This window comes from Natator depressus, chromosome 25 (genome assembly GCF_965152275.1).
Source record: "Natator depressus isolate rNatDep1 chromosome 25, rNatDep2.hap1, whole genome shotgun sequence".
Lineage (NCBI taxonomy): Eukaryota > Metazoa > Chordata > Testudines > Cheloniidae > Natator > Natator depressus.
Genome location: NC_134258.1, coordinates 9,222,998 through 9,245,067, shown reverse-complemented (window position 1 = coordinate 9,245,067; position 22,070 = coordinate 9,222,998). Strand labels below are relative to the sequence as shown.

Here is a 22,070-nt window from a genome sequence, read left to right as displayed (position 1 = left end):
AAACTGTCTGGGGACAAGGCCCCTCTGGTACGGCGCAGCCCTATGGGGCCTTGATCCCAGCGAGGATACCGATATTAAATAGCAGGGATACACACGATGATACTAATGAGGCAGAGATGCCTAGAACAGTTGATAGGAACTGCAAATTCCCCTGCAGCCCAGGGCCCGAGAGTGGGACGTGCCAGCTTCCGTGAGTCTGCTCCGCTGCCTTTGTCCCTGCTCAGAAGCCACGAGAGAGACCGAATGATGGTTTCAAAGGCAGGCCTGCCAGGGAAGGAAGGACCCATGGGGCAAAAATAAAAGGGCCCCTGGTGCCAGGGTGGAAACTAGCTAGTGTTCTACACCAAGGTAGGGGCTAAAAGTGAATGACTGGCTTTGGCTCTCCCTCCCCCATCCACAACGCCATGAGGGGCCTGGTGACCTGGGAACGTTGGATCCCAAGGCTTCTGCTGTAACACGAACTGTGAGACAGCTGCCCACGGAAAAACGATTCGATGCAGTCGCGGGTGGGGGCTGGTTCATTTGCTGCAAGGTGCTCGCTCAGATCCTGCGGGGCTGCACAGAGGGTGGGTAGGCAGCCATAAGGGCGTGGTCCTTGGAGAGGAGGAAACGGCCGACCTCGACTCTACCAATGATGGTGTAAGTCAGGGATGCAGGGTGTCGGCCAGCAAGCGGCCTCCAGCCAGCGAGTGGGGGTGCGGAAAGGGAGAGGTGGCGTGGGACCAACGTTATCTTATAACCCCCATCATCATTGCGTTGCTCAGGTGCTTTCCCATCAGCAGCATGCCAGGGGTTCCTTCCATAACGAATGGTAATGCCAGGTAGAAAAAATAATATCCTAGGAAATATCTGCTCTGGGGGCTGTGTGAGATTCCGACCAGCAGCTTCATCCCTCTTGTCTTTTCCTTCCCGACTCTCAGGGCTTATTACATCGTGGTGGTGCCTTTAAAGAAATCGAGAGGGGGCCAGTTCGTGAACCCCGTGAGCAGCCCCGAGGAAATGGACCTGGAAGAGGTGAGCACTCGGTCAGCTCCGCTCCAATCGCAGGGAGAGGCACCTCTGCAGATGAGCAAATGGCTATAACCGACTGGGTGACGTGTGACGCACCATTGACCCCTTTCCTGGAAAGATCAGGCCCAAAGCAAAGAGAGTGGGGCAGGGCGAATCCCCCAGAGCATGTAGAACAAGCGGAGCTACTGTGTTCGCACTGAACAGTTCAATTCTCCCTCCCTTCCTCCTGGTCCTGGTGCACCGGAGCAGTTGGGTCTCAAGTGTTGCATTCTTTTCTTTTCCAGCTGATTCAGGACATCTCTAGGCTTCAGCGCCGGAGCCTCCGTCATTCCCGGCAGCTGGATTTCCCCAAGCCCTACATCGCTGCCCATTTCCGCACGCTACCCTCCCACTTCATCCTGGGGGATATGAAACACTACGACAACTTCGAAAACAAAGCCCTGGAGCCGGGACACAAATACGTCCTCTTCATCCTGGCGGTGCTGCAGGACTTGGAAGCTGTAAGTGTCGCTCGTTCCTCTGCTGTCTGTCTCTCTCAGAAGCTAGGGATCCTGCTGTCCCCTTACAGACCAGAATCGGCTGCTGCAGGTGAAATTACTTTGCAAGCCAGCCTGGGACCCGGCATGTACCATTTTTATGGCACTTGGGAACCATATTCCTCCAAGAACATTTTAAAATGGCTTTTGGGACGGTGGGGGCTACATTTTGAAAAGGTTTCCAAAAATCCACCTGGAAAATTTGTGAGCAGGGCTGTTTGCAGGTTCACATACCCTTGTCTGTAAACAGGCACTCACACGCAGGTCCAGGTAGCCAGGTGGCTCTGAGTGCGGAAGCAGTGGGTGAGTGCAATGCCCTTCAGTTTTACAGACGTGCTTCGGAAGGTGGTTTTTCACACTTGGGGAGAGCCCTGCAAATCTGCAGGTATCTGTGGACCATGTTTGCGGATCGGATGCAGATACAAATTTGGTATCCGCGCAGGGCTCTACACTTGGGCTCCAGATGTGAGTCTAGAACTGAGAGATACTGAAATACCAGCTCAGAGATCCCAACGACCGACCCTGACTTTGTTGCAAAAAGTGTCCCTCCCCCGAGCAGAGCAATAAACCCAGGCAGGCGTCCTGCTTTCAGAGCAATGTGTCCTATGTGTGGGAAGCGTGAGTGGGGAATGCCTTACCAAGAGAATCAGTTTAGCATGCTCTGGGTCCTGTTCTACATCTTTAGCAATCCTGTGAATTTCAGTGGCGCTGCACAAGCCTGAATTTGACCCTCTGAGAGCAGTTGCTTTAATATTCACCTGCCTTTTTTCCTGCTGCGAAATAGGAAACAGTCTAATACTTCATCACATTAAATCCCTCTGCAGAATTGTAGCGAGAAGTTATTGCAATCGTGTTTTTAAAGTGGGGGTGGCTGGAAATAAATATTTAGTTGTCTATTTAATATTAAAGGATTAGGCTGACACACCTGGGAACGGATTTCCCAATCGGATTACTCCTGCTTGTGGTAATTTCTGCTTTAAGGACGAGGTCCTGCACAGTCACTAGCAATGGGCTGAAATAACAGCAGCCATCCTCGGTGTCTGTGGACAGGAACAGCCCCTTCCTCCAAATGCCCAGGGGGTGGAATTTCAAGGAAGGCCACTTGCTCTGGGGGAGTGAGCACAAAGCTGCGTGCCACCCACCTGTGAGTGGTCATCCTGCCCCGGCTACCGACTCAGTTATGTCACCGCTCTGTGCCTCAGTTTCCCCATCTGTACAATGGGGGTGATAACACCTCTCTCGTGGTGGGGTGGGTGTCGTAACATTTGTAAAGCCTTGACAAGGGAAAGTGCTAAGTAAATGTTTGATATTATTCTGATCTCTTGAGTTGCGTGCCAAGAGGGAATTTCCATGGAATTGGGGCCTGTCTGGAGAACACTTCAATCTCTTTAGTCACTCGATTACAGACCTAAAGGTGGCAATTCTTCAACAAAAAAACTTCAAAAACAGACTCCAACGAGAGACTGCTGAATTGGAATTAATTTGCAAACTGGATACAATTAACTTAGGCTTGAATAAAGACTGGGAGTGGATGGGTCATTACACAAAGTAAAACTATTTCCCCATGTTTATTCCCCTCCCCCCCCCCCCCCCCGCCCATACCTCAGACGTTCTTGTCAACTGCTGGAAATGGCCCACCTTAATTATCACTACAAAAGGTGTTTTTTTTTTTTCTCTCCTGCTGATAATAGCTCACCTTAAGTGATCACTCTTGTTACAGTGTGTATGGTAACACCCATTGTTTCATGTTCTCTGTGTATATAAATCTCCCCACTGTATTTTCCATTGCATGCATCCGATGAAGTGAGCTGTAGCTCACGAAAGCTTATGCTCAAATAAATTTGTTAGTCTCTAAGGTGCCACAAGTCCTCCTATTCTTTTTGCTGGAGTCATGAGAAGCTTTTGGCTAAGAGGGCTCTGCTGTAATGGACGATGTGTGGTAGCGTTTTCCATCCAGCCGGACCCCAATAGAGTGAACGTACAGTGGTCCTCTAGAAGGCAGGCAGCCTCCCCTGGGGTGGAGCGTGTCAGTGGTTCTGTACTGGGAGTACAGCCTAGGCTGAGGAGAGGGAAGGGGAGAAAAATTCTGTTTATTAATTTGTACTTAGTGGGGGGGGGGGAGGAGTTGCCATGTCATTCTGTGTCTGAGTATTAATCCCGTCTTTACTCCTTTCTCCCTCCCCCATTTTAACGTAATCCTGGCTGAGCGCCAAATCCAGAGGGTGAGGTGAGGAATTGGAGGTAGAGTGGGGAGAGGTCGCTGGGTTAGTGTGAAATGGAGGCCTGCACAACCTGTTCTGAAGCAGCTGGTGCTGATTGCGTTGGAGACAGGACATGGGACTAGATCACTGGTTCTCAGCCTATTTACCATTGTGGGCCGCATCCAGTATTACCTGTATGGCCCTGAGGATGTCACATGGGCCGAAGCTGTGAGCTGATTGGGCCGCAAGCAGCCCACGGGCCGCAGGTTGGGAACCACTGGACTAGATGGACCTTGGGCTAAGCCAGTCTGGCCGTTCATGAGAACGTGGGGTCTCCTTGGTCCATCTAATCTAGCATCCCGTTGGATAGTGTCTAGATCAGTTCTTTCAGAGGCAGGTGCAAGAACCCACCTACTGGACAGCTGTGGGGAAAGTTGCTCATACAGGAAGTTTCTTCTTAACCCCATGTGTTAGTGATTGGTGTCTGCCCCAAAGCTTGTGGGCCTATCTCCCTTATAAGGGCTTCTCTTCTGGAATGAAGCTGGGGCTGTTCCCAGGCCCACACCTCTTTCTGAATGCTGTTTTATTATGTTTTGTGTTTTCCAGACGTTCGCAGCTAGTCCTTTCTCCGACCCGATCCAGCTGGACAACCCCGACCCGCAGCCAATCATCGACGGAGAGGAGGGCTTGATATGGGTCATCGGGCCAGTCCTCGCCGTGGTCTTCATCATCTGCATCGTCATCGCCATCCTGCTCTACAAAAAGTAAGGGTCGTCCCTGTGCCCACTCCCAGGAGCTCAAGAGCATTGCATGCTCTGTCTCAGAGTCGCTGGGCTGAGGGTGCGGCTCTTGGTCAGAGCTACAGAGCAACGCGCTGGGGAAGGGAGATGCTGGGGGAATAGGGATGGACTGGGCAGCTCGGGACTGGTAGTGGGGTCACCTGGTTCAAATCCAGCCCAGGTCCATAGTCAATAAAGCCATGTCCATGTCGTGGTAGTTCAGTGGCCTCGAATGAAATGGGTTTGGCAGATCTCAGCCCAGTTCCCAGAGGACAGAGGTTCACATTGGGCGATTCCCCTCTGGTTCAGCACGGGGGGATGTGGAGGAATGTTCTGCTGATGCCCGCAGCCTCTCCAGTGTGTGGGTAAACAGAGGCCTCCAGGGCTCTGTCTGGTGCTCTTCACGCAAGCCCACGGATCAGAGCATTAGGCTGCTTCTCCAGCTGGGGGCGGGAGGGGGGACACAGAAGAGATGAGAAGAGGACCAGTGGGGGTGCAACGTGCTTTTGTGGGAGGCTCCTTGAAAGCCACCCACCTTCCCTCGTGCAGCCAGCCACCAGAGCAGCTCACGAGCACAGAGCAGCAAGTTCCGGCAGCAGCCTGCTATCCCGACCTAGGTGTGTCGGCTCCCAGGGCCCTCGGCTCAGCTACAGGAGCACCCAGGCCCAGCCCGACCATGTGCAGAGTGCCGGGGTGGGGGGAAAGGGAGGGGGAATGGCCAGAGAAAAAGGACTGGGCCGGGGGGGAAGCCAGGGAAGGGGGGATGACAGCGACTGTGCCAGCACAAGTCACAGAGTGACACTGGTAGCAGGGGCACCCAGCATATGGGCTCTGCCAGTCAGGCTTTGCCATGCTCTCTCTTTCATCTGCCTGGAGATTTCTGCCCATGCCCTTGGGGATGTTCTTAGGCACCCGCCTTTGCTTTATCCCCACTGGGTTTGAAATGTCTGAATACCATCTGTTGGTGCCGCTCCAAGCTGGGGATTTCGCCTTTCCGTGTGTGTCATGGGGGTTCACGCTCCGTTCTAACCCCGTTTGTCTTTTCTTCCTTCCACTTACTGCTCCCTGGACAGCAAGCCAGACAGGTAAGAGCACCAGGTTTGGCATCTCTGTAGATCCCCACTGCACCGGACTGGCTGTGCCTTGGGGCAGAGATCTCTGCCCACATGATGACTCGTCTCCTGGCCTTGGCACTCCCACTGTCCTAAAGGACATCGGATACCAAGATCTCACAGGCGCATTTGTGCCAGCGGAAAGGCAGAGGGGGTGAAGGGAAGCCCAGCTGCTTGTTCAGGATAGGATGGCCCCTCTTCAAGCCAAAGCCAAATCCTGCTTGGAGGAGGATGAGGGTGGCTGTAAATGTTGGGTTAATGGAGCAGAGACGCACCTGCTCATGTTGCAGTCCAAGCCGAAAGCAGGGCCAGGGGATGTCTCCTCTCCCTGTCCGATGGCTCTGTGCTGACTTTCCCTGGAACTCTGGGAGTCTTTCCAGCCATTTCCAACCTGTGAGATTTTTTCGCTAGAAATAACTCACAGGCTTGGCCATGAGTATTCTGGCTCCAGTCAGAAGCAGCAGTGAATGAAAGTGCAGTGCCGTGATTCCCAAGCAATGCTCCTTGTAGAGCAGGCTGGGCTTATCACACTGCCCCCAGCTACTAGGGGCTTTAAAAGACAACTAAAAATGCATTCAGCGCTCTCCACCTCTGTGTAGGTAATGGCATCTCTGTAGCTGCAGCAGGCATGGGGGACTGGGGGGGTTTCATGGGGGACTGGGGGGTTTCATGGGGGACTGGGGGTTTCATGGGGGACTGGGGGGACTGGGAAGGGAGGTGGCTATGAAGTGACCTGGGCTACAACGATACATGAGATTCTCAGTCGGCAACGAGGCAGAGAAAGTTCCTAAACAGACTGAGAAGCGAATCTTATTTCTTTCCGCCTCGGAGCTGTGGGTAGAACAGCCTGTGCTTTGCAGGTGCTCCTGTAGACTCCAGCCCCTGGGGCTTAAAATCCCTTGGCCGAGACCAGAACTTGTCTACGCACAGAGTTGCACCGGTGTGACTTGAAACCAGTATAGTTAAAGGTGTGCAAAAGGCTGGGTGGACACATTTATTTCGGTTTAAACCAGGTTTATTTTGGTTTATCTTAAGTCCGTTAGGCTTGGTCTACGCCCACAGCTGCACTGGTTTAACTAAAGATGGGATTTTTAAACTGCTTTAGTTAAATTGGTGCAACTTTGGCCTGGGGTACACTAACAGATTAGGTCGGTTTAACTACATCAGTCAGGTGTGAAAAATCCACATTCTGGAGTGGCGCAGTTAAGTTAAAGCGACCTAAGTCCTTGTGTAGACAGTGCTAGTGAGTGGAAGAATTCTTCTGTCGACCTGGCTACCGCCGCTTGGGGAGGTGGATTGCCTACACCAACGGGAGAATCTCTCCCGTCAGCGTAGGTAGTGTCTACACTTAAGTACTGCAGCCATGAAACCGCAGCAGCCCAGCTGTGCCCACTGTAGCATTTTAAGCGAAGAAAAGCTCTTTGTGTGTTGACACTCTTAAATCAATTGAACCCTGGTTTCTGTTGTCTTAGTTTGCCCCTGTAAATTTGCTAAACCAATGTAAATAGTTTTAAACCTGTATGCGTGTCCATTTAGGCATTTGCACTGGTTTAACTAAATCAAGGCAAGTTTATGTGTAGACAAGTCCAAACAGGAGTAGGAACAAGTTAAGCTAAACTAAAATAAGGCACTTAAGCTGAAGTAGGCTTTGTTTAGACTAGAATGTTGCACCTGTTTAACTTCTATCGGTTTTTAAACTAACATATCTAAACTGTGCCAAAGCCTGTGTAGACATGCATATTCCGATTTAAGAGTGTCTTATTTCAGTTTGACTTAAACCGATTTCTGTTCAATCTAAACTAAACCAAATTAAGCATGTCCATGCAGCCTTTGGTACCAACAAAACTAAATCAGTTTAAAATCACACCTTTAGCAGGGCAACTCTTTCATGTAGACAAGACCTTGGAGCGTCCACCCAGGGATTAGCTCCGGTTTAATTAAAACAGTGTACGTTTGTGTGTAGATAAGGCTCGGTAAATGACCAGTGCTGTAAATGAAGTTTCCAGTGTACGTTAAGCTGCAGCTGCGCCATTGTAAGGTGCACTGTGTAGCCACTCTTTATCACCGAGATAGAGCTCTCCTGGCGACAAAATAAAATCACCTCCAGCGAGGGGCGGTAGCTTCATCGCCGGGAGTGCGGCTCCCGCCGACGGAGTGCTGTCCACACCAGTGCTTTTCATCCTTCAAACTTTTATCCTTCGGGGGATGGGGTGTTTTTTCAGACCCCTGAGCGACAAAAGTTTTAACGACGAAAGTGCCAATGTAGACATCGCCTAAGTTGAGTGTGTGCAAGTTGCAAACCGAGAAGATGGAAAGAGGCTTTAGCAGAAAAGCCACTCGTGTGGGGTTTAAGGTAAAGCCCCCTGATATACAAAAGCCTGTCAGGTGTCTTTGCGGCCGTATCCCTCGACGTATGATGGAGTAGCTTCCAGGACGTTGCTATTGGCTTGAAGGGTCATTGGGAGAACGCCACATCCACTGAGAGCCACAGGAGTGCAAGTCGCATTCTTTGTGCCTTGCACCCATTTTCTGAGCCAGTAGGTCATTCAGGACATGGCTGCATTTGGCTCAGCCTCGCCTGAGAGTGGCACCCACTTATACCAGGTCCGTACTCGGCTGCTGGCCTGCCCGAGTCAGTTGGAAACGCAGAAAGGGCCCCAAACCAACAGGCTTTCTACTTTGGTTTTTAAAAGCAAACGGAAAGACTCCGAGCCGCGGACCAAATGTCTCCTGAACAACGCTGAGATCACTCCTCACCACCCCAAGGACCCGGTGGAGATGAGACGCATCAACTTCCAGACTCCAGGTAACTGGCTGCAAACCAGCCTCTCTCCCTAGGAAAGAGAAGTGGAGTGACTGCCCTTTCCCCAGTCCCTTCCTGCCTGCATTAAGGCTGTTGCAATGCTGTCTCTGCTGCAATCCAGCTCTAGCCAAATACACAGTGGAGAAATCTCTCGAGCTCTGTCTATGCTAAGCGAGAGTGCTGCAAGAAATCCATGCTTGGAGCCCTCTGAGGTGGCAGCATCTTGTGTCTCCGCACAACAGCCACTCCAGCCATTGTGAATGGGTTGTACCAGACGGCTGCAATGGCTGGAACTACAGTAGCTGTGGTCCAACTGGACTGGTGCGGCCTGGGTTAGATAGGCAGCCATGAGCATTGGAGCTGCCCCGACTTAGCCAGTCCTCCTGACTCAATCTTGTAATGCGGTGCCTAAGATTCGGAAATTACCCAAGGGCCCCAGGGAGGGGAGCTACAGGATTCCCAGAATGCACCAGTGCAAGCACATCTGTCCCGGGCACTGTGTGCTGATGCACCAGAATAGTTCTTCGGAAACAGCTCTGTCGTGCGGACACATGAATCCATCACAAGGAGAAGCAAGACAAGCAGTTGTTCATGCAAGCAAATGCCCCGGCAGCCTTTTCTCGCTTAGTGTAGACACCCTCTTGGGGGGGAGGGCGGGGGGGGTCCTGCTGGTCTCCTTCCCCAGCTAGTAAAACACTTACCCACCTTGCAGAGAGGCACCAGGCACCCTCCCTTCTACACCTACGGGCCTCCGTACACGTGCATGGGTCAGCTGCCTGCATGGCAACTCTGCAAGCCTCCACCAACATGCATCCAGCACGGGCACTTCCCCACACAGAGGGACACCCGCACTGCTGCACAGAACGGTGCCTGCAGGCTGGCCCGCTGCGCGGCTGGGGGGTCCCCACAGTAGGAGGAGTTGGAAAGGAATTTGTTGTGCTATTGGGGCTGGTTGTCGTTTTTGCTGTTTTGTGCTCGTTAGTAATGTTTCTGCAGCTCCCCCCCTGCCCATCTCTGTCCTTGGGATTGCCTCAGCTCTCTCAGGGGAGAGGGGGAGCTGGGAAGTTGGTAGCTAATCAGAGGGCAAGGATTGCTGCTGAGCACTAGGGCAGTGCTCAGTTCCGATTCCCACAGCGAGGAGATGGGAGCCGCCTTCCCCAGGGTCAGTCCCAGCAGCCCAAGCTTTGTGGCTGGGTAAGGGCTGAACCTCCTTAGGTAGCAAAGGCAACGGGTTCAAAGCAGCCCCTGGAGACTGAACACACAGGAAGATTCAGCAGCAGCCAGAGTTGTCGTGAACTCTGGTCCAAACTCTGCTCTGTTCCACTAGTGTCAATCCAAAGTAACTGCAACGGAGTCAGTAGAGTTACTCTGGATTTACAGCAGTGCAGCTGAGAGCACAATGGGTCCCAGGCTGGTACCGCTCCTTACTGCTGCCTCTCTGCTGGGGCATGGAGTCCAGTGTGCCCTTGCAGTCCTCCTGCAGCCTGAATCCCAGAGGCGGGGATGGTGCCCAGTGTTGCTTGGAGAGCTTGGGTTATTGCAGCTCTGTCTGACCTTCCACCCTTCGTAGAAGCAGTTTCCCAGAGGAGCTCCAGCTGCAACTGGAGCAATTCACGTTGCGTTAAAGGAACCGTTTCCAAGTGCCCACTGGGGAAACGTGCTTTATGACGGGTGCAAATGGGACGCTCCACAGAGCAGCTCCTGTTGTGCAGGGAGGGTGAATTCATCCCTGGAGTAACTCCATTCATACCAGTGCCTCTACCCCAGGGAAGAATGAACCTGGAGCGAGAGGGGGCTGGAGTTTGCACATCTGGGCATTGAGCTTAGGGTGCCCACTTCCCCCAGGCATTCTGGCACCTAGGTATCGATTGGCGCATCCACAGCTAGGCTCCATGTGCAAACAGAGGCCAGCACGTGAGAGAAGTTCTCCGGACGGGAGTCATTTCCATCTCAGCCCTAGCCAGCAAGCTCAGAAGAAGCTAGTCAGTCTCAGTGTAATAGCTGATGTATTCTTTATTGGGAGACTCTTTCCTGCCCTTGCAGAGGAATGGCTTGATCAGAAAGCCGCTTTCCATCTCGGACTGTTGTAGGCCAGTAGGTCTGTTCCCCGTTGGCCAGTGCAGGAGTGGTCTCTAGTGTGTCCTTCAGGGAAGTGTGCAATGTAGTTTTAAATGGCCCCGGCCATAGAATCGTAGGACTGGAAGGACCTCAGTAGGTCATCTAGTCTAGTTCCCTGCACTCAAGGCCGGTGATGCTTCCAACTTCCCTTGGGGAACCATTGCACAAAGAGAGCTCGGCGGTGGTGATTTTATCGTAATACTTACCTGATAATCCAGGCGGGGATTTTCAAAGAAGCCTAAATGAGTCAGGTACCCAGCTCCCACTGAATTTCCATGGGAGGTGGGTGTTCCTTTGAATATGCCAGCCTGCAGTGTGCTGATGGCGAGGAGAGATCCATGGCTCAGGTTGCAGGTGGGAGACTCTCTGGGTACATGCAGCCACTAAAATAAAATCTAGTCTGGCACAAAGGCCGGCTCCTGCCCTGTTCTCTGTAAAGGCTCCCTGTGATCCAGAGAATCTTCATTCTGTCCCCAGTAGCAAATGAGGGACTGGGGGGATGGGGGGTACACACATGGGGTTGGGGGAAATAAAGCACTTTTCAGTGGCCCTGCCCCTACCGAAGCAGCACAAAAAATTAACTTTTCATTTCCTCTTAAATTTATGTTGCTTTTTCCGTTTGATTAGCATGAAATTTAAAAAAAAAAAGAAAAAAAGTGTATTTTTATTTATTTATTTTTTACTGTTTTCTGCAGATTCTGGTCTGAGCAGCCCTCTCAGTGACCCTGAGTTTGACTTTGAAAGTTAGTTCCTGTGTGTTTTTGTTCCTGTTGGTTTACATTTTTTCCCCTTTTGTTGGTTTGTTTCTTTTGTCGTTTTTTCTTTTGTTTTTTGTTTTGTTTTTTTTCCCCGTTTTTCACTGAACTCTCTGTGTGTCCCTGTGGCGCTCGCCATCTCATCCCTCTCCTGTGCCATTTGTTTGTCTGACCGCGCTTCCAGTTTTACAGTACCAAACTCAGGCCTTGTCAAAGTGACAGTAATGGCAACAGTAACATAGGGACGGAGTTCCTAGTGGCTGACTTAAGAGACGCTGTCCGTCCCTCTGTCTGTCTCGTTCTCTCTCAGGAGAAAAATCTGGGTTTCAAGGCTCCCGTGTTAAAGGTGTTTCAAGTCTGAACTTACAACAGTCCTCAAAAGCTCGGCTAAATGTGCATCATTCTGATCCGTGGGAGAAAGCAGCTCTATGTACACTGGTCTGCGTGTGTGTTTGTTGCTCCATTGTATGGGTAAAGGGAAGACTGTAGCCAAAGACCATACTCCTCCGCTCTCCTCTTAAGAGACCCGCACCGACACCCTTTTATGACAAACTAGGGAAAAGGCCATTTCCAATACCTGGCAGCTGCTTGACACTCACCTGGAAGCTCAGTCCTCTGTCTATGGTCTGCACCTCCGCTGGGTTTCATAAAAAGCACCATCCAACTGCAGGGGAGTTTGCTAAGATAAACAAGCTATGGCCCGCACCAGATGTTCGGGTGATGTTTCTGCGGAGTTGGCTGGTACACAGGAGTGGAGTGATAAGATTAGAGAGGCTCAAGTGATTGAAATGCTAGATGAGACCTGCTCTAAGACTTTGACCAGGTAGAAGCTGGGATCCAGGCTCCTAAGTCCTTTTGGCATGTTAGGCAGTTACTTACCCTTGGCTAGGTGCTTGCAACACACACTGACTTCAGCAGGAGCTGCCGATGCAGCTCTAGAGCCTTTGCCTGGAGTCCTAGATGATGGAGTTGGAACAGGCCTCTAGACAATTTAGTCCATTGTTTGCACTGAGCTGAAAGGACCCTTTCCTCTCGGTACAGGGGTGGTCCCAGATGAACCCATCTGTGCTCCTCTGCGAAATGACATTACCAGCTGCTTGCTTAATCCAAACCTATATCTTTCCTCTTCCCCTCGACACAGTGCATTTCAGGATCTTACGGGAAACCCTGATGTGCCTGGCAGCCTGGCCAGGAAAGTGTTTACTCATTTCAGAGAATTCCAGCCTATTTTCCGTATAAAGAACCCTCGGAATTGATCTGATATGGGGATGTCTGCCCTAGGAGACCAGGAGAGAAGCCAGTTCCCAGGCACTCCCAGCTGTTGGTTTATGAATGTGGGGGGTGGGCAGGGACACACTGATGCAGGGAGCCTGAGATGTCTGAGGCTGGATAAAGGCTGAGGCTTTTCGCTGGAACTCTGACAAAGGAAACATCTCCTGAAATCCATTAAAGGAGAATGTGACTTCCGTGGTGCAGATCTTGGATGGGGCCTTTCCCATCATCCTCTGTGTGATGGGATGGACAGGGACCTCATACTGGGACTAACTAGCCTGTGACCCTTTGGTTTTCTTGCTTTTTTTTTTTTTTTTTTTTTTTTTGCTCCTGTTGTTTTTTTTAACCTGTATATTTATTGTTTGGGATTTAATTTACGACTCTGTTTCTAATTGCACTTCAGCTAATAATCTGAAGCTCTTCCCAGCAGAGTCAAGATTCAGGTGGTGGCAGCTGGCCCATATGCTGGCTGCCTGCCTCGCTGCCTCCCGCTTTAGGTGGGAGGAAGTCAGCAGGAGGAGTAATGTGTACAGATCTGGAAACAATTTATTATGTTGCCAGTGGTGGTTCTGAATAGGGCTCAATTTGCTCTAATGATCAAGGGAAGTTTCTGGCCCTCTGCAGCACCTACCTCTTACTCTCAGAGAGGGCAGAAGGAGAAAGCGAGGGTTCTGTGCTGAATGTTTGTTATAATGTTAGCATAGTGCGTCATTTCTTCTATACATGGAGAGGCCGCCCCTTGGCCAAAAGGGTCCCAAAGCTCTTTATGAGCTAGATGTAGATGAAGGAAACACTTCACTTCCACCACTGAAACACAGCTGTCTCTGGGGCGGAACGCAGGAGACTCTCTTGTCTGAGGACAGCAAGAGGTGTGTAGAGAATCAGGCAAGCTAGAAACCCACTGGCTGTGACTCCTTCCTTCCACAAGCCGGGAGAAATGTTCTAACCTGACTGCGTTGGGCCTGACAGGCCATACTGGTCCAGCTTACCTTCCATATACCTTTTGCCTCCTGGTTTTATTTTTTCTTATCCTCCGTGTCTCCATTTTCTGCCTGGCTGTCCAATTCCGGAAGGGATGATTAGTTAGTTTGGGAACAAAGGCAACTGACTCGGGACGCCGATCTTGGGCCAAGCCCTCTTCTGTCTGTGGTGAGCCCAGTCTGTGGCCTGGGGAGTGAAAAAACACTGTAAAACTGAGGATTGTCATGCTTGCTTTGCCATCTCTGTGCTGAGTTTTCAGAGTAACTGACCATGCTGCTGCCGCCGCTACTTACTTTGTCACACACGCCACCAACGGGGCTCGAAATTCTCCATGGCTCCCACCTCCCCTACTCCCCTTTCCATTCGGGTCGGGGGGCAACGCGGTGGCTTCTCAAAAGGTTGCCCGTGTCTTGGCTGGCAGGCAGCAGAGTGGAGATGCTGCTGGAACGAAGGCCCAGATCTTCCCAGGTGTTTAGCGGCCTCATTCCCATTGCAATCAGTGGAAGTTAGGTGCCTCAATACCTTTGCAGTGTCTCGGCCAGGGTGATTTGATGCAGATGAGCAGTGCATGAAAAGCTTCTCCACGCAGGTTTCTATTTGAGCGCTTGAGAGCAAGGGATGGGTGGTGGGAGGCCCCACTGCGTGAACCTGAGTTCACACTCCCACAACCACCTTTTCCGCTGTCCCTTCTCCAGTCGTCCTAGCTACAAATCTCAAAGCAGGATGCACAGATTAGTAGGATTTTCAGTCCAGTTCCTGACAGAGCCCTGTCACCAATCTCATTAGTCCACTGTGACTGCCTCCTTCAGACCCAAACGTCGTAGGAAAGGGTGCAGTGTGATCCCTTTTCATGGCTCTTGCCAGACACATCCATGTTGACGCAGAGGGAGCTCCCTTTGCATTCAGAGACCCATGCCATCCAGAACTCAGCGCAGTGGGGCTTAGGGATGCTCTGGCAAACGGCCGATGAGGTGCCAGGTTTGGAGAGGGCAAGGGGCATCCTCCTTTTGTCCTGGAAGGTGAAACGCGCCCCCTTCTGGTGCCACTTTGATCAGAGAGTGGCACCACCAGAATGGGCCCATGGAGTCTGCCTACAGTGGTGGCCTTTGTCCCTGCAGGATCGCTCAAGGGCTGGTCAAGGGACCCAGAGGAAAGAGCAGTGGGAAGAGTTGGCCACTGGCCAGTCATGCTGTGGAATGAGCCTCTTCACAGTGATGCGCTGAACACGTGCTTGGCGTTTTGGTGGGGAGAGGAGAGGCGTTCCCAGAATGATGTAACATTTCCTTTATGCCGGACAGGAAGGCTCCGGATTAAGGGCAGTTGACCCAGCCCTGGGGTGTTTGCATGGAGCCCTAGGCCCATATGCTCCCCAGTGAGCTTTAGAGGGGTTTATTATCACATGCAGAGCCACAACAACAACTTTGAAAAGCCTCCTCAACTCTCTCCCATCTGCACTCCCCTCCCCACCCACCCATTATCATCGGTCGGCAAGAATTCTGCCCCGTCCCTGTCTTTGAGTCGGTGTTTGTTTACGACCATGCCGAGTGCTGTGACATTTGCTGCGTAGGTTTCCTTTGGCAGAGTTTGCTCGTTTCAAGTCCACTCCTGGAATCGCTAACAAGCATCTGCTCTTTGGATTTGTTTTTTCCCTTTTTATTTTCTTTTGGTAAATGTTGAGAATGGGGCCATCACAGGGGAAAGCTCTCATTTTCCTTTTTACTTCCAAGGACACAATTTCGAGCCCTGAATCGTCTCTCTTCTAACCTCCCTCCTTTCATTGCAGATCTCACATTGTAATTTTTTTCTTGTTTTTATTTTTTCCCTTATAAAATATGCAACATTGACAATTGGTGGTGGGTGTTTTTTTTTTTTTTTTTTTTTAATTAAATGAGATTTCTTTTCTCCCGCTGTCTTTTCTGCTAGGTATGCTCAACCACCCACCAATCCCCATCTCCGAGCTGGCAGAACACACGGAGCATCTCAAAGCCAACGATAACTTGAAATTATCCCAAGAGTATGAGGTACGGGCAACAAAGGGCACGCTGGGTGGGCCCTCAGAAGCATGGGCCTAGGAAATCCACCCAGACCCCAATCCAGCAATGCAATTAGGCACAAGCTTAATTTTGTGCACATATGCATTCAAGTTGAAGTCAGTGACCTGCTCAAGTGCTTTGCTGGACTGGGCTGCAGAGAGCAAATGGTGTAGTATAGACAAACCCGTGCGCAGTATTTGGATTGTAAGATCTTTGGGGCGGAGAACCATCATTTTCGTCTGTGTTTGAACAGCGCCTTGCACAATTGGTCTTGGTCTGTAACTGGGGCTCCCAAGAGTGCCTCCTGAGGAATTTTCAAATACCTATTGAGACCTAGAGTTGTAGGAAAATCTGTGAGCCTCAGCCAGCTCTCCTGAAGCAAGGGGAACTAGGCATCCATTGCTAATAGCACAGAGGACTGTCTGTTGCTCTCCTTCATATCACTGATAGCTCTGTGTCCCAATATGGGCAGTCACTAACAGGGCCCTCGGAGCGAATAGGATAAATAAAACTCCAGACCTCACTCACTACTCCAGTTTGCATTTTGATTCACCCTCATCCAAGAAGCTCCCATTTCTGTTCTCTGCAAAAATGCTCCGGTGCCATGCACTCAAGTGTTAGCCAAAGCCAATTGGTAGCTTGAACGTCACTGAAAGCAAGTTTCAGAGGTGTGTGTTTGCCCATAAAACTAGGTTCGCGCAGTGTTGGCTGGTGAGTTAAATCCTGGCACCAAGTGCAGATGTCACAATCGATTGTCCCAGCTTACTCCGGGACTGAAGTTACATAAATTGTAAACTGACCAGACGATTAAATTATTTGTTCATAATACGTGCTGGTCGTTGCTAGGCAAATGATGAAATTCTAGACTGTCCAGCTCATAAACAGAAAGGAAGGGGTGACTTGTTGTGAGTTTTATCACTTAGCTCTTCTGACTCATATCGGTGATGCTCTATAGACAGCTCCCCGCCGTAGGAGGCATGTGGGGGGAAGATCCTTTGGCTCTGTTGGGGTCTTTCACCCCCATCTCAGAGTTTGGGGGGTGCGTGGAAGCCAGAAGCCCGTTAATATGCTCTATACAGATTTCAAAGTCTAATTTGCATAATGTAATCTCCCAAGTGCCCTGGCTTAGTTCCAGCAAAACCTTCCCTAGTTGGGGAGCCAGGGCTAAACAAACAGTACTAATGAAATGAAAGCGAGGCAAGATTAGAGGGATCGAGAGCAAACAGACACATTACAACAGTATAAATACCCATTAGTTAGAAATGCTCTGCAGCAAGAGAGTGAGAGGACGTTAGTGTCTTGCGGTTTTGTACCAGCTTTTCCACCACCTCTCAGCTGCATGGCTCATAAAATACACGCCAAGAGCACCAGATCTAAGCCATGCCAGAGGAGAATGGAAACCCGGGAGGTTAGGGTGCCAAGGGGAGGGAAAGGGAGCTCGCAGTTGCCCGTGGGTGCACAGCAAGGGTCCAGAGCCCATGCTCGTGGGAACTGGAGGCTACTGGTCCAAACAGCGCATGCATGATATATGCCTGTCCCCACAAAATCCGGCCCCCCTAGGAGGGGCACAGGCAGGCTGCGAAGTGAACAGGGAGTACTCTGGGAATGTGCCACTACCAAGCTCCAATTGGAGACCCCCCGCCACCCCCCGGAGACTCCAAAATGATGGTGGAATTAAGCCCGAATTTTATTTAATTCTCTGGGTGAGGATTTAGAGGTAAACATAATTAACCTAATTTCCGTATCTGGGACAGCTGGATTTAAAAAACCACCAACCCTGGCATAAATCATTGGGACAGGCGGGGAGAAGATTTTTCTCTCCAGTGCATTCCACTGTTCCCCCCTTTATCCTTCCAGAAAAGAGCTGCTGTTGATTCAGTGTCTTAGGACCAGATTCCTTAACCCTTGTCTGACCAGGGAGAGGCACCACTTCTTCTCTTGCCAAATGGGCACATGCCAGCCGTTACAGGGTCAAATCCTCCCCAGGTCGTCTTGTCCATTACTTTGCTCATGCAAAAACGTTCCCTGCTCTTCAATGCACTGTCCAGTTTTCAAATATCCCAAACAATGCTGCTTCCACCACTTCTCTTGGAACATGACATTTCCCTTCCCACGGTCGAATACCCCTCACTGATAAGAAAGTGTTTCCCTGATATTTACCTTAATTTTTCCCGCTCTTACTTTTATTCCATTATGCTTTGTTATAACCCTTTGTCCAATCCCATCAGGTACTGGTAGAGTTAAGTCTCTCTTTTTAATAATTTCTTAGGTAAAATATATAGATTTTGCTTTTCCGTTTATTCCTCAGAAATCCATCCCTTTGGTGTGTCCCCGGGTTATATCTGTTGCTCTTGTCCCAGCTTCTTCCAGTTTTTTGGTAATACGGTGCCCATAAGAGAAAGCCAGAATAATAATTCTTGGCACTGTTGTACCACAGTGGCATGGAGAGGAAGTGTTTTTGCCTACCTGCTCCTTGACTTGATGCCTCTGTATGTGCAGCCTCAAATTGCATTGTGCTTGTGTTTCGTTTGCATTGTAATGGAAAATATCCCAAGTGCCCCTGGGGCATGTTACAGAAAAGGAGATGGGGGGCAGTCCCGCTGTGTCACCATGATGATACTGAAAGCAGTGAGGGGAGGGTTAGTTACTGTTCCTGGGGGCGAAGGATGGAGAGCAGCATTCCATTCTTTGGCTAGATCTGCAGAGCCCGGACTTGACCCGCAGTGGCAGGTTGCACAGAGCTGACCCCCACGGCTCCTCCTTTCTGACGACATTTTTCTCTTTCCTGATTCTTCCAGTCCATTGACCCTGGCCAGCAATTCACATGGGAGCACTCAAACCTTGAAGTGAACAAGCCCAAAAACCGCTACGCTAACGTGATCGCCTATGACCATTCCCGCGTCATCCTGCTGCCCATTGAAGGTAACCGTGGTGATCTCTACTCCTGGGCGTTACTGCTAGCCTGTGGCTTTTTCAGGGGGACGCAGGGCACTGTGGTCCACAGAGTCCCATGATACTGCTCTCTGCTCTGTCTCCTCTCACCAGGTCCCTGGCAGGGTCCTGTCATGAAAATACGTTCTGATCTTGGTCACACTCCTTGCATCCTTAGTTTCAAAGGAGCATTTATTTAGAAGCTGTGTTCCCTTTCCTTGAAGGTTAGCCTGATTTAGCTCCCAGCTGGATGTACTCCCAAGTAACGGGAAGAATCCAGACCATATACCGGTTGGAGGAAACCTAGGGATGGGTGGTGGTGGTGCTTTCAGAATCAGTGGCAGGCTTGGAGTAGCTTTTTGACAGTAGCAGTGCTGGGTCTGCTCCTTGTCGAATATTCAAGGCAAAACTGGAAGCCTCCCTCCAAAAACCCTTTCCACTAAGATGCTAATTAGCAACAACACTTGGCTTCGTGCCCTACAGGCCCTTTCCTACGCAGGTCCCTGAGCGGACATATGACTGAGGTAGTCCGAAGACTTGCAATAACCTGTGCAGCACCTGGCTCTCAACACAACCACCGGCTTGCAAACCGGGAGGAGAGATGCTTCTGTGGAGAGAAAAGCTGGTGCTCCAATAGAGTCCCTGCAGAGGGGCTTCCTTGGATGGCTGCCATTGATGTGACATTCTGCTCTAAGCCTCTCACCCTCGTGTCTTGCCGGGGGATGTGCCGTTCATGGTCGGCCTTCTTCAGTCAAGAATTGTCCATCTAGGCACCAAGAGCAGGCCTGGGACAAATTCTAGTGACACCCCCTCTCTCTCCCCCCCCCCCCAGCTGGTGTTAAAGGTTAGTTGAGAAATTCTAAGGATAAGGTGAATGGCTAGAATCAATCCCTTTCCAAAATAATTCCAGGGGAGTGGCATTTCCATTTCTGAGGGAACCGTAATAATGGAGATCTGCCAAGAAACCAGCATCGATTTGGATCAGCCCTGGCTGTTGCTCAAGGAGGATTTCTAACATTTCTCATTACAAAGATGACTGTGTCTCAGCTTGTTTTCCGTCTGAAATTAATATTGCATGAGCCATTTAAATGGTAGAGCTAGGCTTTCAAAAGTCACATTGTCGTATTCACTGGAAGAGAGAGAGAGAGAGAATTCCTGATATTTTCAGCCAACACCTGGCTTGCAGCAGGGAACAGTCTGACTCTGCCCAAAGCCCAGGGAGCGTCTGATGCCAGCACAGGTGCAGTCTCTAGTTATGTTTAGTGTTCAAACTGCTAAAAGGTTCTGCCTTGACAGCCCTATGGTCTAGACCAACCTGTTTATCGTTGTGGGCCAGTATACAGCCCACGGGGTGTTACCTGGGCTGCAGGTTGAGAACCGCCCCCCATCACCCTACAGACCCCTATGCCCAACGCCCCAGCCCACCCACAGACCCCTCCACAGAGTGGGGCCAGGAGTGGACCCCGCTAGGCAGCGGGGCCCCCGGACCCCGCCACACCAGGCGATGGGGCAGCCCGCACCCGCGAGCCCAGCGGCCTTTGGGCCACGGATTGAGTACCACGGGTCTAGACGCTTCTGTCTATCTCCAGAACAGATACAGCACCGGCAGTGGTGGGGCAAGCGTCTCTCCTGCTCAACCAACGTGCCGCAACCCTGGCAAGACGGGGGGTTCTGTCTTCATGGCTCCGTCGGTGCTTGGCACCTCTGCCAACGAAGTGGTGTGGGGTTGTGCCTGCTACGAACGGGACTAGGTCCCAAGTTATCTTGCACAGGCACTGAAGAGCCACCGGATGGTAACTGTTTCCAGTCGTGTGCTTCCCCTAGTAACCCAGACACTGCACATCCCCAGCAAGGCCGTCCAGTGAGCGGCTGGAGAACGTTAAGCTCTGTGCTTGAGTGTTGTTCGCCTTCTTCCACTCGACCCTCCACCCAGACAGCTCTGGGTTAGGCTGTGCCTAGAAATCAGCCTGCAGCTCTGTCACGCTGGGCAGTACCCAGAAGCACTGGGAGAGGAGGCATGTTTTGTTCCACCCGTTCCCAGTCAGCAGTCGTTTCTTCCTGTCTCATGCACCCATCATCCAGCCGTTTTCATGCCCTTAACCCAGGAGTGGTGGTAGAACAGAGGACAAACGGGCAAGGCAGACAGGAGCAGATTTGCAACCCCACTTGAAGAATGATCTGCACAGAGACTTACTGAAGCCAAAGTCCTTTCCTCTGCACTAGCTGGCAGGTTCCCTCCCAGCAGCCTGGGGTTGGGTGTGTTTTGTGGGGTTTTTTTGGTTTTTTTTTTAGTTGTTCTTTAAATTCTGCTTTTGTCCAGTCTGCAGTGTGCCAGCTGTGCCCAGTGAAGAGGAGGGGCAGTTTTCGTTCAATGACTTCTCTGTAACAAGGCCTGTTACACGGCAAAACATCGCCCCAGCTCCCCGCCACCATTTCAAATGACACAGCTGGCCCAAGGGGGCAGCGGAGGAGATTAATTCCAGAAGCTCAGCCTTTGTTGATGCTCCTGCTGCTGCTGCTACACCACTGCTCTTCCACTTGGAATTTTTAAATTTTGGAGGAGGGAGGCCTCCAGAAATTCAATCAAAGCCTGTTTCCCCAGGCAGCTGAAATTACCCACTGCCTTTGAAGACTGGCAGGCAATTCTGAGTGGGTTTAACATCGCACATAAACCAGGCTAACCCTGCTGGCAGCAGCGGAAAAGAGGACGAGAAACCCATTTCCCACCCCCCAACCCCAAACTTGAGTTCAACATTTCCCTACCCTGGGAAATCTTAGGATAACAAAAACCTGCCGATACTGCCAGCAGCTGTGTGTAAGGAGTTACGGGACAAATCTCCACACAGCGGTAGTCCTCTTTGCCAATCACAAGTGGATCTCTAACTCTGACCCGTAAGACAGACACGTGGCATGATCTATTTTAAGTAGAGTGCGGCTCTCTTCCCGCGGTGCATCCTGCTTTTCACCACCCACCTAAAAACGCTTCACCAAAGACTCAGGCAGGCAGCTATAAATCAGTGTGAACAAAAAAACATCCCCAAAATCACAGCTCATGCTTTACAGCAAGTCACTGTCTGTAATTTCCAAGCCACCTACTTCCTCTGCACACCCCAGCCCTGTTTTCCATGCCTCACCCAGTCACAGTGGAGATGGGCTCATCCACAGATGATCCAGGGAGTCCTGACTCACTCCTTCAGAAACCCATGGCGTAGAAGCACGTATGTGGCGTCAATCCAACCCGCTGGGGTGGGACTCTTCTATGAACTGTGCAGTGCGTCTCATTAACCAGATGCACATTTGGCCCCAGAAGATTGTACGCCCTTAGTGCAGGGGCTATCTTTTTGTTTTGTGTTTGTGCAGCGCTTAGCACCATGACTCTGGTCCATGACTTCAGCTCCTAGGTGCTAGTGCAGTATAAATAAGATACGCCAGGCTTGGTATTTGATATCCCCCCTCCCCGCCACCTCCAAAAGTAGCTGTCTAGTGGAGATGTCCTTGGCCAGATCCTCAGCTGAGGTAACTTGGTTGCTGATTTACC

At 50.9% G+C, this 22,070-nt stretch overlaps 1 protein-coding gene across 13 annotated transcripts in view; it reads left to right on the top strand.

The window, feature by feature from the left end:
• Positions 1–22,070, top strand: part of PTPRS (protein tyrosine phosphatase receptor type S) — a 248,807-nt gene that overhangs the window by 213,721 nt on the left and 13,016 nt on the right. For 7 of the 13 annotated variants that reach the window (XM_074939359.1, XM_074939357.1, XM_074939358.1 and 4 more), the window contains 7 exons: positions 921–1,014; positions 1,296–1,511; positions 4,355–4,512; positions 8,333–8,445; positions 11,256–11,303; positions 15,492–15,589; positions 18,400–18,523. In XM_074939359.1, coding sequence (XP_074795460.1) covers positions 921–1,014; positions 1,296–1,511; positions 4,355–4,512; positions 8,333–8,445; positions 11,256–11,303; positions 15,492–15,589; positions 18,400–18,523 — 851 coding nt within the window. The remainder of the gene's footprint in view (positions 1–920; positions 1,015–1,295; positions 1,512–4,354; positions 4,513–8,332; positions 8,446–11,255; positions 11,304–15,491; positions 15,590–18,399; positions 18,524–22,070) is intronic. The other 6 variants (XM_074939363.1, XM_074939366.1, XM_074939362.1 and 3 more) reach the window with 1 other exon arrangement.